At 41.2% G+C, this 17,150-nt stretch overlaps 1 protein-coding gene across 1 annotated transcript in view; it reads right to left on the reverse strand.

The window, feature by feature from the left end:
• Positions 1 to 13,481: 13,481 nt before the first annotated feature.
• Positions 13,482 to 17,150, reverse strand: part of SYNE2 (spectrin repeat containing nuclear envelope protein 2) — a 799,180-nt gene continuing 795,511 nt past the window's right edge. The window contains exons 112-114 of the mRNA XM_053697281.1: positions 16,134 to 16,190; positions 15,995 to 16,029; positions 13,482 to 14,757 (exon numbers count right to left, since the gene is read on the reverse strand). Of these exons, the coding sequence (XP_053553256.1) occupies positions 14,532 to 14,757; positions 15,995 to 16,029; positions 16,134 to 16,190 (318 nt within the window). The 3' untranslated portion in view covers positions 13,482 to 14,531. The remainder of the gene's footprint in view (positions 14,758 to 15,994; positions 16,030 to 16,133; positions 16,191 to 17,150) is intronic.

Below are 17,150 nucleotides of genomic sequence, written 5' to 3' on the forward strand. Positions count from 1 at the left end.
GGTTATCGTTTACACGGAATAAAAGCTTACACTAATCAAGGATTTAAAAAGACTTTTTAAGGACTTTGTGTTTCCACTTTTTGCTTTTGAGGGCTTTGTATCAATTCACGGACACTTTATACAGAGTTCTATCTGCTATCCATTTATCCATTTGTTATTATCATATATTTTTATTGTTAATATTTTGTAAATTCTACTGTTATTATTTTATTGTTGCAAGGTCGACCTTAAGCTTCTATTTTATTAAATGTTTATGTATTTTAAATGAAAATATATTTTTTATGGTCAATATATTAGTTACATGAATTGTTGTTCCCTAATTATTGTTTCCCCATATCATTTATTTAAGATTTTATATAGAAATTATATTGGTGCTTAGCTAGGATTGTTAGGATTGTACTAGTGATTGGCATTTGTGGTTAATCTTCTGCGTTTGTCAACTGATACATCTATCAGTTCTTTTAGTGTTTTTGCACTTTATATTGTTAAACTATCCAATACAGTTACACTTTAGCCGAGGCTATGAGAATTACAGACGCCCTCCCCTGCTTGATTCGAGCAATGACTCTTGGAAGGAGAGTGAACGGAGGAAACAGGTATGCTAGACTGAAGTTCCAAGGAACTGCCAGAGCATCGATCAGAAATGCCTGCGGATCTCTTGACCTCGAGCCGTATCTCGGAAGTTTGGCATTCTGACGAGAAGCCATGAGATCCAACTCCGGCTGCCCCCACTTGAGGGTCAAGCTGGAAAACACATCCAAATGAAGTTCCCACTCCCCGGGATAAAAAGTCTGTCTGCTCAGAAAATCCGCTTCCCAATTATCCACTCCTGGGATGTGGATCACAGAAAGACAGCAGTTGTGGGTCTCCACCCACTGAATAATTCGGGCCACCTCTGTCATGGCCAAAGAACTCCGAGTTCCCCCCCTGGTGGTTGATGTAGGCCACCAAGGTTATGTTGTCTGACTGGAATCTGATAAACTGGGCTATGGCTAACTGAGGCCAGGCCAGAAGAGCATTGAAGATTGCTCTCAGCTCCAAGATGTTTATGGGCAGGACTGACTCCTCCTGGGTCCATAAGCCCTGAGCCTTTAACAAGCCCCATACTGCTCCCCAACCTAGAAGGCTGGCATATGTGTTCACAATCACCCAGGAGAGTCTGCGGAAGCAAGTACCCTGGGAGAGATGATCCTGAGAAAGCCACCATGGAAGAGAGTCTATTGACACCTGATCTAGATCTACATGCGGAGACAGGTCCGTATAGTCCCCGTTCCATTGTCTGAGCATGCATAACTGCAGAGGTCTGAGATGGAACTGAGCAAAAACGGAATGATGTCCATGGAAGCCACCATCAGACCAATTACCTCCTTACATTGAGCCACTGATGGCCGTGGAGAGGACTGAGGGGGCAAGACAAGAGTCGAAAAGCTTTCTTTTTCTGACATCCTTCAGAAAAATCTTCATTAACAGAGAGTCTATTATGGTCCCCAAAAATACAATCCTTGTAGCTGGAACCAGATAATTGTTTTCCCGATTCACCTTCCATCTGTGGGACCGTCCAGATAAGGATCCACTGCAATGCCCCTAGATCGAAGCACAGCTAAAAGAGCCCCCAGAACCTCTGACGAACTGGAAATGATTGTCCAAAAAGGCGAATCTCAGAAACTTGTTATGGTCCCTGTGAATGGGAACATGAAGGTATGCATCCTTTAGGTCTATGGTTGTCATGAACTGGCCCTCTTGTACCAAGGGAAGAATGGAGCTTATAGTCTCCATCTTGAAGGAAGGCACTCTGAGAAACTTGTTTAAACATTTTAGATCTATGATTGGTCGAAAAGTTCCCTCCTTTTTGGGAACTACGAACAGATTTGAGTAAAATCCCAGACCCCTTTCTGAAAGGGAACTGGAACTATTACCCCCAGGGCAGCAAGGTCCTTGACACAATGTAAGAACGCCTCTCTTTTTATTTGAAGTCTATTTTGTATCCCTGGGAGACAATGTCCACCGCCCAGGGATCCGGCACATCTCTTATCCAAGCCTGGGAAAAGAGAGAGCGTTTGCCCCCTACAAGATCCGCTCCCAGATCGGGGGGTCAACCCTTCATGCTGACTTGGAATCAGTTGAAGGCTTTTAAGATTGCTTTCCCTTATTCCAGGACTGGTTGGGCTTCCAGGAAGGCTTGGCTTGATCTTGCTTATAGGAAGGGGATGAAGACTTGCCTTTAAAGTTACGAAAGGAACGAAAATTATTCTGACGTCCCTTCTGCTTATTGTTTTTATCTTGAGGAAAAAAATAACCCTTCCCTCCAGTAATATCTGAGATAATATCCACCAAACAAGGTCAAAACAAGGCCTTACCCTTGTAAGAAATAGCCATGAGTTTAGCTTTAAATGAAACATCCGCAGACCAGGACTTCAACCACAAGGCCCTGTGGGCTAGGACCGCAAAACCAGAAATTTTGCCTCCCAGTTTAATAACCTGTAAGGAAGCATCTGTAATGAAGGAATTGGCCAACTTGAGAGCCTTAATCCTGTCATGGATTTCATCAAGAGGGGTATCCGTCTGAAGAGATTCAGACAACGAATCAAACCAGTAAGCTGCAGCGCTGGTAACAGTGGCGATATACACCGCAGGTTGCCATTGTAGACCCTGGTGGACATACATCTTTTTTAGTAAAGCCTCCAATATTTTATCCATTGGATCTTTAAAAGAACAACTATCCTATTTGGGAATAGTAGTCCTCTTGTCCAAAGTGGAGATCGCTCCTTCTAGTCTGCTACGACTCCTTAATAGAATCCACTATAGGAAACATCATCTTAAAAATAGGAGATGGAAAAAAGGGAATACCAGGTCTTTCCCATTCTAGAGCAATAATCTCCACAGCACAGTCAGGAACCGGAAAAACCTCCACCGTGAAGGGAACATCAAAGTGTTTGTTCAATTTACTGGACTTTTTAGGATTGACTACCATAGTTGTGTCCAAAGTAGCCAAAACCTAAGCAAAGGTGTTCTAGCTTAAAACTGAAGGATACCACTTCAGCATCAGAAGAAGGAATTACACTGTCTGAGTCTGAGATTTCCCCCTCAGATGCTACCGACATGTCTTCTTCCTCAGGCTTATGGGAAGGGACACTCTGGATAGTCAGAACTTGATCAGAAACCTTACTGTTTCCTTAAATTTCCTTTTACGCCTTCCCTGCAACATGGGGAAAGCTGACAAGGCCTCAGATACCGCAAGGGATTTACCTGGGAAGCAATGTCTTGTAGAGAAAATCCTACAGGATTGCAAGTGCAAACAAAGGGCACTGTATGTGGAGACTGAAAAAGTTGGGACGCTTGAGGAGAAAGCTGCGGCAAATCTGCAACAGGAGACACCTGAACAGCATTTGCCTGGGATAATGGTGGCTCATGGTCAAATATTTTATCTCTATAACAAAGTTCTCTCAATGCATGAGGAACAGGGCCGGTGCTAGGATTTTTGGCCACACAGGCGAGGATACATTTTGCCCCCCCCATACCATTGCTTATTAAAGAGGGATATGAAAAACATTTTTTTTTTAGAGCATGACATTTTAAGCAACTTTCTAATTAACTCCTATTATTAATTTTTCTTCATTCTCTTGGTATCTGTATTTGAAAAGCAGGAATGTATGCTAAGGAGCTGGCCCATTTTTGGTTCAGCACATGGGTAACGCTTGCTGATTGGTGGCTAAATTCAAATCAAACAGTGGCAGTGCAGCACAGCAAATCATGCAGTGGCTGTGCTGCATAGCAAATCATGCAGTGGCAGTGCAGCATAGCAAGTCAGACAGTGGCTGTGCTGCATAGCAAGTCAGACAGTGGCTGTGCTGCATAGCAAGTCAGACAGTGGCTGTGCTGCATAGCAAGTCAGACAGTGGCTGTGCTGCATAGCAAGTCAGACAGTGGCTGTGCTGCATAGCAAGTCAGACAGTGGCGGTGCTGCATAGCAAGTCAGACAGTGGCGGTGCTGCATAGCAAGTCAGACAGTGGCGGTGCTGCATAGCAAGTCAGACAGTGGTGGTATTTGCATAGCAAGTCAGACAGTGGTGGTGCTGCATAGCAAATCAGACAGTGGTAGTGCTGCATAACAATTATAGAAATATAATTTGTTGCACTGGGGAGATAGAGAAATTTTACATTGACTTAATGTCACAAAAAAAGATGGAATGTTGTGGGTGAAAATTCAGCACTCACTATACAATATATGTGAGCAAAAGAAGATTTACTATCTCTCATCTAATGATTAGACCTGAAGCTTGGTCGGCTGCAGTTAGAGAGGGAAAAACACAAATTTGTTTTCCCCCTTTGAATATATACTTTTTACTTCCAGCCATAGGTCACATTGCTATGGTACAATAAGCAAAGCACCTTTACCCCCCAAAGGGATTAGAGCCAGACAATATTAACCACTAGCTCATATATACTATATATCTCAAAAGTACAATATGTGCCATTACTGTGATCCATCTATATATTATTTATACTACACATTTTAAATATATACTTACACACACACACATATACATATATATGTATATAAATATATATATACTCTATACACACAAATATATATGTGTGTGTGTGTGTGTATATATATATACACACACACACAGATATATATATATATATACATACATACATATCGGCACACACATGTGTGTATATATATATATATATATATATAAAACATATATACACACATATATATATACATATACACACACACACTCTCTATACACATATATATATATATATATATACACACACACATATATGTGTGTATGTATGTGTATATATATATATATATACACATACACTCTATACACACATATATATGTGTGTGTGTATATATACTGTATATATATATATATACACACACACACTCTATACACATATATGCACACATATGTATGTGTGTAAATATATATATATACTCTCACATATATACACACACATATAGGTGTATGTATATATATATATATACACACACACACTCTATACACATTCATATATACACACACACATATATGTGTGTATGTATGTGTATATATATATATATATATATATACACACATCACATACATATACTATTTGAAATCTTAAGAGGTAGGCGGCAGCCAAGGAGTTAAATGTTAGATGAAGGGGCCGGTAGTAGGACTGGAAGAAAATAAAACTTGACCTCTTAAACTAAGAGCTATACGCGCCCCTGTACGCCTCAGCTCGCCTGTGGCGGGGCGCAATTACCCGCAGGTAATTAACTTTGCGCTCGCGTGCAATCCCGCCCCCTGCCCGCGCACAGCCAATCACGCGCGGGCAGGAGCTGTCAATCTCCTCGGTCGGACTCGACCGAGGAGATTGAATTTCGCCAGAATAGATGTGGCGAAGATGTTAGGGAAGCAGCGGTCTGGTGACCGCTGCTTGATAAATTGCGGCAAGCAAGTTCTTGTGAGAACTTGCTGCCGCAGGGGCTTGATAAATCTAGCCCTAAAAGTGATGTCTAGTGACAGGAGAGCTACATTTGCCTTGTTTTTGATTCATCCCCCTCCCGGCCTCAGTCCAGGCTGGCTGCCTGTGTGTCACTCTGCTCTCAGTCTCAGAAGCAGAACAGACTGACTGGCTGCAGACAGTGCTCAGCAACTTCTCCTCTGTTGCTGCTGCCCCACACAGCTGCTGAGCGCTTAAGTTAGGGCGCTCCTGACTGTTTGCGTGCACAGTGTGCACTAACTAAACCGTTACCGCCAGAAACAAGTATCTCTCACTCTGCAGAGAACCCGCTGCCCGGTGTCCTAGGCTAGTGGGCGAGCCTGCCGCCTGACACTTCTTAAGGTCCCTGGCCCTGCAGTCTGCAGTTAGAGCGGCAATACAATTTTTTTTTTTTAAATATCAATGTATTGCCGCTCTAAGTTTGCGTGCCCTCCCTGTTGGGCGCCCTAAGGCGGGTGCCTAACTTGCCTTTATGCAAGCACCGGGCCGGATGAGTAACAAAAAGAAACTAGGGGTTCCACCTGAGCATCAAAACATAACTGATAAGCAGCAACTTTGCCTGGGATAATGGTTTGAAAAGCCTCTTGATCCATCTTATGTAATAAATAAGGATAAAGTCTAAAAATTCTTTATTTGAAAATAAAAAATAAATGTGTACTGTGTCTTTAAATACAAATGTGTGTTAGCGCAACAAACCAAATAGACCTCAGGCTACCTATACACCTCAGTAGCTTTACTGAGGTACCTACCTGTCCTGCAGATCATTTTCAAATACAGAGCGGTTACAGAGCCCTAACTGCTAGAAAAAAAAAGGCTTACTACAGTAATCGCCATGACCAAAAGTTAAAGTATAAAAACTACTATAACACACTGAGCCACCATAAATCACCTCACAGTCTCACTGCCCAAACTGCCTAAAAAAAAAACAAACATGAAGGTTTAATAAAGTCCCATATTATGTTGGCTTTATGTCTTTCATCCTTCCATTTTACTGTTTACGCCTTTTGTAATACTGAAGCTTTATTTCATGTGATGAAAGAATTGTTTTTTTTTTGTGATCTTGTATGCCTTTAAATGAACCTTAAATAAAAAATATAAAAAAAATAAAATAAATAAAGTCCCATATTAAATAAGACAGCTTTAAGCTTCAAGTGCCAGCAATCTCCTTGCAAAAGAAAATTAAAATGGCACTTACCTGAAAGTGCTGTCTGGCAGCAGGACAGCTGACCTGGTTTGAGAGGGTGCAGCACCTCACATGGACCTGTGCAGAGAGAAAAACTGAGTAAACCTACTCAGGTTTTCTAGTTAGGGCAGCAGATTCTTGAGAAAATTCAGTGAGGATTGTACCTCACAAGTTCTCAAGTGCTCAAAAGCCACCACTGCCCTACTGAAGAGACTGATGTGAACTAGGCCAGACCCCAGAATTGAACAGAGTAAGCTTACTCTGCTAAAAAAATAATAGAATCTTGATTGAAGAAAACCTCATCAGACACCTAAACTTCACCTCCTCCTTGCACTACAGGCAAAGAGAATGACTGGAGGATTGTGGGTAGGGGAGTCATATTTAACAGCTTTGTTGTGGTGCTCTTTGCCTCCTCCTGCTGGCCAGGAGTGATATTCCCAACAGTAATTGATGATGATCCGTGTACTCACTGTGTCATTAAAAAGAAATAGAACTTTGTCATGAAGTAGCCACCTTATATTGAAATTAAAGGGACAGGAAACCCCAAAAGTTTCATTCATGATTTGGATAGAACATACAATTTTAAACAACTTTCCAATTTACTTCTATTATCAAAATGTGCTTCATTCTCTTGTTATCCTTTGTTGAAGGAACAGTATTGCACTACTGGCAGCTAGCTGAACACATCTATTTAGCCAATCACAATAGAAAAATGTGTGCAGGCACCAATCAGCAGCTAGCTCCCACTAGGGTAGGATATGTGTGTATTTTTTTCCAACAAGGGACACCAAGAGAACAAAGCACATTTAAAAACAGAATTTATGCTTACCTGATAAATTACTTTCTCTTACGGTGTATCCAGTCCACGGATTCATCCTTACTTGTGGGATATTCTCAATCCCTACAGGAAGTGGCAAAGAGAGCACTCAGCAGAGCTGTCCATATAGCTCCCCTCAGGCTCCGCCCCCCCAGTCATTCGACCGACGGTTAGGAGAAAAAGGAGAAACTATAGGGTGCAGTGGTGACTGTAGTTTACTAAAATAAATTTGAACCTGACTTAATTGCCAGGGCGGGCCGTGGACTGGATACACCGTAAGAGAAAGTAATTTATCAGGTAAGAATAAATTCTGTTTTCTCTTACATGGTGTATCCAGTCCACGAATTCATCCTTACTTGTGGGATACCAATACCAAAGCTTTAGGACACGGTTGAAGGGAGGGAACAAGTCAGGTAACCTAAACGGAAGGCACCACTGCTTGCAAAACCTTTCTCCCAAAAATAGCCTCCGAAGAAGCAAAAGTATCGAATTTGTAAAATTTGGCAAATGTATGCAGTGAAGACCAAGTCGCTGCCTTACAAATCTGTTCAACAGATGCCTCATTCTTGAAAGCCCATGTGGAAGCCACAGCTCTAGTGGAATGAGTAATTCGTTCAGGAGGCTGCTGTCCAGCAGTCTCATAAGCCAATCGGATGATGCTTTTCAGCCAAAAGGAAAGAGAGGAAGCAGTCGCTTTCTGACCTCTCCTCTTACCAGAATAGACAACAAACAAGGACGATGTTTGTCTGAAATCTTTAGTTGCTTTTAAATAGAATTTTAAAGCACAAACCACATCAAGATTGTGTAACAGTCGTTCCTTCTTAGAAACTGGATTAAGGCACAGAGAAGGAACAATAATTTCCTGGTTAATATTCTTATTAGAAACCACTTTTGGAAGGAAACCAGGTTTGGTACGCAAAACAACCTTATCTGCATGGAAAACCAGATAGGGTGAATTACACTGCAAAGCAGACAATTCAGAAACTCTTCGAGCAGAAGAAATAGCTACCAAAAACAAAACTTTCCAAGATAATAACTTAATATCTATGAAATGCAAAGGTTCAAATGTAACCCCTTGAAGAACTGAAAGAACTAAATTTAGACTCCATGGAGGAGCCACAGGTCTGTAGACAGGCTTGATTCTAACTAGGGCCTGTGCAAACGCCTGAACGTCTGGTACAGGATAGACAGAGTAGATATCTGTCCTTTTAAGGAACTAGCTGATAAACCTTTCTCCAATCCTTCTTGGAGAAAAGACAATATCCTTGGAATCCTAACCTTACTCCACGAGTAACCTTTGGATTCGCACCAACAAAGATATTTCCGCCATATCTTATGGTAAATTTTCCTGGTGACAGGCTTTCTAGCCTGGATCAGAGTATCTATAACTGATTCAGAGAACCCACGCTTAGCTAGAATTAAGTGTTCAATCTCCAAGCAGTCAGTTGCAGAGAAACTAGATTTGGATGCTTGAATGGACCTTGAATTAGAAGATCCTGCCTCGATGGCAGTTTCCATGGTGGAGCCGATGACATGTCCACTAGGTCTGCATACCAAGTCCTGCATGGCCACGCAGGCGCTATCAGAATTACCAAAGCCTTCTCCTGTTTGATTCTGGCTACTAGCCGAGGGAGAAGAGGAAACGGTGGAAAGACATAAGCTAGACTGAATGACCAAGGCGCTACTAAAGCATCTATCAATGCCGCCTTGGGATCCCTGGATCTTGATCCGTAAAGGGGAAGTTTGGTGTTCTGACGGGATGCCATCAGATCCAATTCTGGAATGCCCCATAGCTGGGTTAGCTGAGAAAAGACCTCCGGTGGAGTTCCCACTCCCCCGGATGGAAAGTCTGACAACTCAGATAATCCGCCTCCCAGTTGTCTACTCCTGGGATGTGAATTGCAGATAGATGGCAGGAGTGATCCTCCGCCCATTTGATGATCTTGGTTACTTCCTTCATCGCTAGGGAACTCTTTGTTCCTCCCTGATGATTGATGTACGCTACAGTCGCGATGTTGTCCGACTGAAATCTGATGAATTTGGCCTCCGCTAGTTGAGGCCATGCCTGGAGCGTATTGAATATCCCTCTCAGTTCCAAAATGTTTATTGGGAGAAGAGATTCTTCCCGAGACCATAGACCCTGAGCTTTCAGGGAGTCCCAGACTGCACCCCAGCCTAACAGACTGGCATCGGTCATGACAATGATCCACTCCAGTCTGCGGAAACTCGTTCCCTGAGACAGGTGATCCTGAGACAACCACCAGAGAAGAGAGTCTCTGGTTTTCTGGTCCATTTGTATTTGAGGAGACAAATCTGCATAATCCCCATTCCACTGTTTGAGCATGCACAGTTGCAGTGGTCTTAGATGAATTCGGGCAAAAGGGACTACGTCCATTGCCGCAACCATTAGACCGATTACCTCCATGCACTGAGCCACAGAAGGCCGAGGAATGGAATGAATAACTCGGCAAGTATTCAAAAGTTTTGACTTCCTGACTTCTGTCAGAAAGATTTTCATTTCTACCGAGTCTATTAGTGTTCCCAGGAAGGGAACCCTTGTGAGCGGGGACAGAGAACTTTTTTCTACGTTCACATTCCACCCGTGAGACCTTAGAAAGGCCAGAACAATATCCGTATGAGCCTTTGCTCTGTGAAAAGACGACGCCTGTATTAAGATGTCGTCTAGGTAAGGTGCTACTGCAATGCCCCGTGGTCTTAGTACCGCTAGAAGGGACCCTAGCACCTTTGTGAAAATTCTGGGAGCGGTGGCCAACCCGAAAGGAAGGGCCACGAACTGGTAATGCGTGTCCAGAAAGGAGAACCTTAGGAACTGTCCGAATAGTTTCCATTTTGAAAGATGGAACTCTGAGGAATTTGTTTAGAATTTTTAGATCCAGGATTGGCCTGAAAGTTCCTTCCTTTTTGGGAACTACAAACAGGTTTGAGTAAAATCCCAGCCCATGTTCTGCAATTGGAACTGGGTGTATCACTCCCATCTTTAGAAGATCTTCGACACAGCGTAAGAACGCATGTTTCTTTGTCTGGTCTGAAGACAAACGAGAAATGTGGAGCCTTTCCCTTGGGGGAAAGTCCTTGAATTCTAGAAGATACCCCTGAGCAACAATTTCTAATGCCCAGGGATCTGGAACGTCTCTTGCCCAAGCCTGAGCAAAGAGAGAAAGTCTGCCCCCTACTAGATCCGGTCCCGGATTGGGGGCTACCCCTTAATGCTGTTTTGGCAGCAGGCGCAGGCTTCTTGGCCTGTTTACCCTTATTCCAGCCCTGCAAGGGTTTCCAGGTTGCTTTAGGCTGGGAAGCGTTACCCTCTTGCTTAGCGGCAGCAGAGGTTGAAGCAGATCCGCTCCTGAAGTTGCGAAAATTAGCCTTGTTTTTGGCTTTGAACGGTCTATCCTGCGGGAGTGCATGACCCTTCCCCCCAGTGATATCCGCGATAATTTCTTTCAATTCGGGACCAAAAAGGGTCTTTCCCTTGAAAGGAATGTTTAGTAATTTTGTTTTGGACGACACGTCAGCCGACCATGATTTGAGCCAAAGCGCTCTTCGTGCCATAATGGCAAAACCTGAATTTTTCGCCACTAACTTAGCTAATTGGAAAGCGGCATCAGTGATAAAAGAATTAGCCAGCTTTAAAGCGTGAATTCTATCCATGACTTCGTCATATGAAGTCTCCCTCTGGAGCGACTCCTCCAGCGCCTCAAACCAAAAAGCCGCTGCAGTAGTTACAGGAATAATGCAGGCAATTGGCTGGAGCAGGAAACCTTGCGGAACAAACATTTTCTTCAGCAAATCTTCCAATTTTTTATCCATAGGATCTTTGAAAGCACAACTGTCCTCTAGTTGTGTATAGTTGTACGCTTAGCAAGCGTTGAAACAGCTCCCTCTACCTTAGGGACCGTCTGCCACGAGTCCCGCCTGGGGTCGTTTATGGGGAACATTTTCTTAAAGATAGGGGGGGGACAAAGGGTACACCTGGTCTCTCCCACTCCCTAGTCACAATATCCGCCACCCTCTTTGGGATCGGAAACGCCTCAGTGTGTACAGGGACCTCTAAAAACCTGTCCATTTTACACAATTTTTCTGGGACCACCATGGGGTCACAATCATCCAGCGTAGCTAAAACCTCCTTAAGCAGGACGCGGAGGTGTTCCAGCTTAAATTTAAACGCTAAGGAATCTGACTCTGCCCGCTGAGAAACTTTTCCTGTGTCAGAAATTTCTCCCTCAGACAGACCATCCCTCACTGCCACTTCAGAGTGTTGTGAGGGTACTACAGATAAATTATCCAAAGCTTCTGATTGCTCATCCTCTGTATTTAAAACTGAGCTATCTCGCTTTCTTGGAAAAACTGGCAGTTTGGATAAAAATGCTGCAAGGAAATTATCCATTACTGCTGCTAATTGTTGTAAAGTAATAGGGGCCAATGCGCTAGAGGTACTAGGCATCGCTTGCGCGGGCATAACTGGTGTCGACACATGGGGAGAGGAAGAAGGACAATCCTTGTTACCTTCCGTTAAAGAATCATCTTGGGCTACATTTTTAAGTGTCACTGCATGGTCTTTAAAATGCTTAGATGCTTTAGCACACTTTAAACACAAATGCAATGGGGGTACCGCCATGGCTTTTAAACACAAAGAACAGGGTCTATCTGAAGGCTCAGACATGTTTGACAGACTTAGACAGCACTACAATACAGTAAAAAAACACTTTTTGAAAAAAACGTTACTGTGCCTTTAAATAATAAAAAGCACCCACTTTTTTACCAAATCACCAAAAAACATCCGATCTTGATGAATCCTAATGCTTTGAAATGATTGCACACAAATTTTCAAATCAATTAACCCCTTATTGCCCAAACCGGAGCTAAATGAAGCAGGCTACCGGTTTAAAACACTACAGCACGGTGCCACAGTCTCTGCTGTGGCTTTACCTTCCTTAGGGATTATTTGAAGACGAAAATAAGCCTCCCTGGAGTCCTCCCTGCAATCTCTGGACTCTACACGTGAAGCTGCAGGAAGCCGTCTTGTAAAACAACTGCGCAACTGTGGCGCGAAAATGAGGCCCCCTCCCTCTTCATTCCGGAGTTATGGGGCCTTCCTGAGACAGATTAGGTGTCTTACAATATGCCAGGCGTATTAAAACCCCAAAAAGTGTTCCAAACGTCTAAAACACTTGAACAAATATGAGATTATACTAATAAAGTAATCGATTTAGCCCATAACAGTGTCCACCAGTATTTAAACCCTTAACCTAAGCCATCCTTCTATACTGAGTCTCAGAAAATGGCTTACTTTCCCCCATGGGGATTTCTGTCAGTCTTCTAACATTACCAAGTCTTGTTAGAAAAAAAAGTGACTGAGCATACCTTATGCAGTTAAGCCTGCAAACTGTTCCCCCCAACTGAAGTTCTTCGGTACTCAACAATCCTGTATGGGAACAGCAATGGATTTTAGTTACAACATGCTAAAATCTTTTTCCTCTCAGCAGAAATCTTCATCACTTTCTGCCTCAGAGTAAATAGTACAAACCGGCACTATTTTAAAATAACAAACTCTTGATTGAAGAAATAAAAACTACAAATCTAACACCACAAACTCTTTACCCTCCCGTGGAGATGCTACTTGTTAGAGCGGCAAAGAGAATGACTGGGGGGGTGGAGCCTGAGGGGAGCTATATGGACAGCTCTGCTGTGTGCTCTCTTTGCCACTTCCTGTAGGGATTGAGAATATCCCACAAGTAAGGATGAATCCGTGGACTGGATACACCATGTAAGAGAAAATAGAAGTGAATTTAAAAGTGTCTTAAAATGACATGCACCATATGAATCATGCAACTTAATTTTACTTTCCTATCCCTTAAAGATTGCATATTTCTAAATAGATAGAGTATTTGTCTTGTATTGAAGCCTGTGCAGGTGTATAAGTTGTTCCCACAGCATTAATACAACGGAACACAGTAATTACAAAGGGCACAGTGAATTTATTGAAACAAGGTTAAATATCCTGAAAAACATTTAAGGTGCACAGACTGATGGATTAAAACAGCAACTTAATGAAAGAGTTACCCATAATAACTTTATATTTCTTGTGTGCGCCTATATTTATCAGTTCAGAGATACAACTATTGCTGGTTTATGTTCCAGTCATCAGAAATGACAATAAAATGATTGTTGGCTCTTACAATATAAAATTCTTAAGCACATGACTGTATACTCACAATAATACAACATATCAGATGTTCCGGTGTTTTTTCTGTGTGCTTAGCACCTCCCACCTCTAGATCCTCTGCTTGTAAACACCTACTCTCACAATGCTACAAACCGAATATATAACACTTCTGTTCATATTGGTTTAGTAAGGAACATAAAACAAAGTAATAGTACAATTAACTCTTTCACTGTTTTATCTTCTTCTGAATGATGGAAAGTATACAGCGTATACACCACACAGTACTTTACAGAGAGTCACTTTGTGCATCATTATACAATTTGAATCATTTGTGACAGTCATTGAGTAATTTTCTTTGATCCATTTTAAAATGGTTTATAAAAACATACTAATTTAAAAAAACGAAAAAAAAACTGTACAACACTGATATTAACCCTGATCTCAGATATAAAAAAACAAAATGATACTGTACATAATCTAATTGTAGAATATAGATACGTCTGTATTCAGTGACAATTGTGCTAATTTACATAGTAATTAACATATTACATTTGCACATAAATAAAAAAATGCACTGGGGCCACTTCCACACAATACAATAATCTGTCTACAGAAAAATCACATAAAACAAATAAAAAGGATTTAATAAAAAAACACCACATTATTGCTAAGTATGTAATGCATGGCTATGTTTCTGGGCCAACACCAGGTATATATAAAGTTGCTATGTGCATGCGCAATAGGGCTCCATGCCCAGCGGGCACTTAAACCACAGGACTTTAAACAAAATACATATTTTTTTTTGGTAATGGAATGTCCCTGTTTGTTCTCAGTCCTCTCGGTTATGTCGGTGGGGGGCCATTAGTATATCTAAGCATTGGATAAAACGATCTGGCAAAGTTATTTGCTTGTGCACAGCTGTAGTCTTCCTCTGAGAAGGGTATCATGCACGCCACTAGCAACAGCAGGAGAAGCAGCAGCTGAAGAGGCAGTGCCGCCCTAAGCACGCGATATAAGAACGACCGCCGCTGGGTGACGTGCTGGACTGACTGAGATTCATCCGTTGTTCTGTAAATTAAAGCATTAAAGAAATGTAAGTTACATGTGCTAACCTTTATATCAGAGTTGGTAAAATATAGCTAAGTACAGTTGTCTGCAAAATACTGTGTGTAATCAATAACGGGGGATATGGGTCCCCCTGACAGCAAAGGGGTTAATAATGCACTGTTCTCAATCATTCTGAGGAAGGTCTAGGAAGCCTGAAACCTTGTTACAGTCACAAATCATACCAGGATATATTTTTAGTTTTATTTTACACAGAATGTAAAAATAGATCTATACACTAAACGATGTTCTACAGTTTACCCTTCATTTTTCTCTCCTTTAATTTGTTCACAATGATCAATTCTACCTGCTGGAGTGTATTAAATTGCTTGTAAATAGCTCCTTTGCCTTTCTATTGGCATTTAAAAATAGCAGATTTTGCCCGTAGTATCCCTACTTATACTGAAAGTTTCTATACTATATAGGCTATAAAAATATAACCAGCAGAAGAAATGACACTCCCAGTGGGAAGTAGAAGAGTTTGGGATTTGATTTACAAACAGAAGGTTTGTGAAATCATAAGATAAGGAAGCATTTTTGTGTACAGAAAATTATAACATAAGATCTGATTTCCCTTCAAGCTCAATACATTTTGATAGGTTGTGGTATCAAAAAAACAAAACCAGCTATTTCACATATAAAATTAAACCTAAAAAGGCAAAATATTCATACAGGTTATACTGTAGCTGGTTTAATAAGTCATTGGAAACATATTGAGGGAAAAATAATTATGCAGTATATTATCCCTTTAAGTCTTTGACAGTGTAATAAAGAATAGACGTGTGCATTTGGCATTTTCGTTCAATGCCGAATGCAGAAGTAGGCGGACTTTAGTTATGTTCCGATCTTTTAGGGGGCTGAATTTCTACTTGTGAAAGTATTTGCACAGATCTTAGCTTCACTTTCACAAGAAGAAATTCAGCTCCGAAAAGATTGGAACATAACGAAAGTCCGCCTACTTCTGCATTTAACGAAAATGGCGAATGTATAAGTCTCATATAGAACTGTATACATCTAAACATTGTATACTCACTTCCTTTTATAAAGTCATGAAGCAATACAAATCTACGTCTTAGGCCTTTATATAAAGATATAAGTATGTTTATATATTAGCCTATAGTTATATGAAACACTTTATCGTCTTTACAAACTACAATCCACTTACAGATCACAATCAGTTTCATTAAACACAATTACTGACCTTTCAGCTCCATTTGCTGCTGTGTGAGCATCAGACTGGCGAGACAAAAAACAAAACAAAATGATAAGTATCTTATAGAAGGAAGAACAGACGGTTACATTAGTGCCACAACAAATACTTCAGAATGTTTTTTTTTTACCTTACTGCCCAATGGCACTGAGCTCCGAGCATCAACTTCATGAGAAGCCGCGTTATCCTTAGGGGGGGAAAAATCGTATGAGTTTTACAATAAAAAAAGTAAAAAAGCTTTTAGGTAAAATAATAACAGATAATTAGCTGCAGAACTAGCAGAATTACTGAGAATATTAGCTGCTGTAGTGCCGGAACAGCACACGGCTAAACCGCGCCAGTATTTCACTAATGGATTAAATACAGCAATTATGGCCAATGCTTCGCGTTCAGCAGACGCTGCAATATAAACAGGAGCCTATTGTAACAATTTATCAGTTTCACAGTAAATGTCTGTTAAAGGGACAGTCTAGTCAAAATTTAACTTTCATAATTCAGAAGTAATTTGAAACATATTTACATTTTACTTTTATCATCAAATTTGTTTTGTTCTATTGGTATTCTTAGTTGAAAGCTAAACCTAGGTAGGCTCATATGCTAATTTCTAAGCCCTTGAAGGCCCCCTCTTATCTGAATGCATTTGACAGTTCTTCACAACTAGAGGGCGTTAGTTCATGTGTTTCATATAAATAGCATTGTGCTCATGCCTGTAGAGTTATTTATAAGCCAGCACTGATTGGCTAAAATACAAGTCTGTCAAAAGAAATTAAATAAGGGGTAGTCTGCAGAGGCTTAGATACAAGGTAATCACAGAGGTAAAAAGTGTATTAATATAACTGAGATAAGGAGCAGTCTGCAGAGGCTTAGATACAAGGTAATCACAGAGGTAAAACATGTATTAATATAACTGAGATAAGGAGCAGTCTGCAGAGGCTTAGATACAGGGTAATCACAGAGGTAAAACGTGTATTAATATAACTGAGATAAGGAGCAGTCTGCAGAGGCTTAGATACAAGGTAATCACAGAGGTAAAAAGTATATTAATATAACTGAGATAAGGAGCAGTCTGCAGAGGCTTAGATACAAGGTAATTACAGAGGTAAAAAGTATATTAATATAACTGAGATAAGGGGCAGTCTGCAGAGGC

The sequence above is a fragment of the Bombina bombina genome, chromosome 1, assembly GCF_027579735.1.
Source record: "Bombina bombina isolate aBomBom1 chromosome 1, aBomBom1.pri, whole genome shotgun sequence".
Lineage (NCBI taxonomy): Eukaryota > Metazoa > Chordata > Amphibia > Anura > Bombinatoridae > Bombina > Bombina bombina.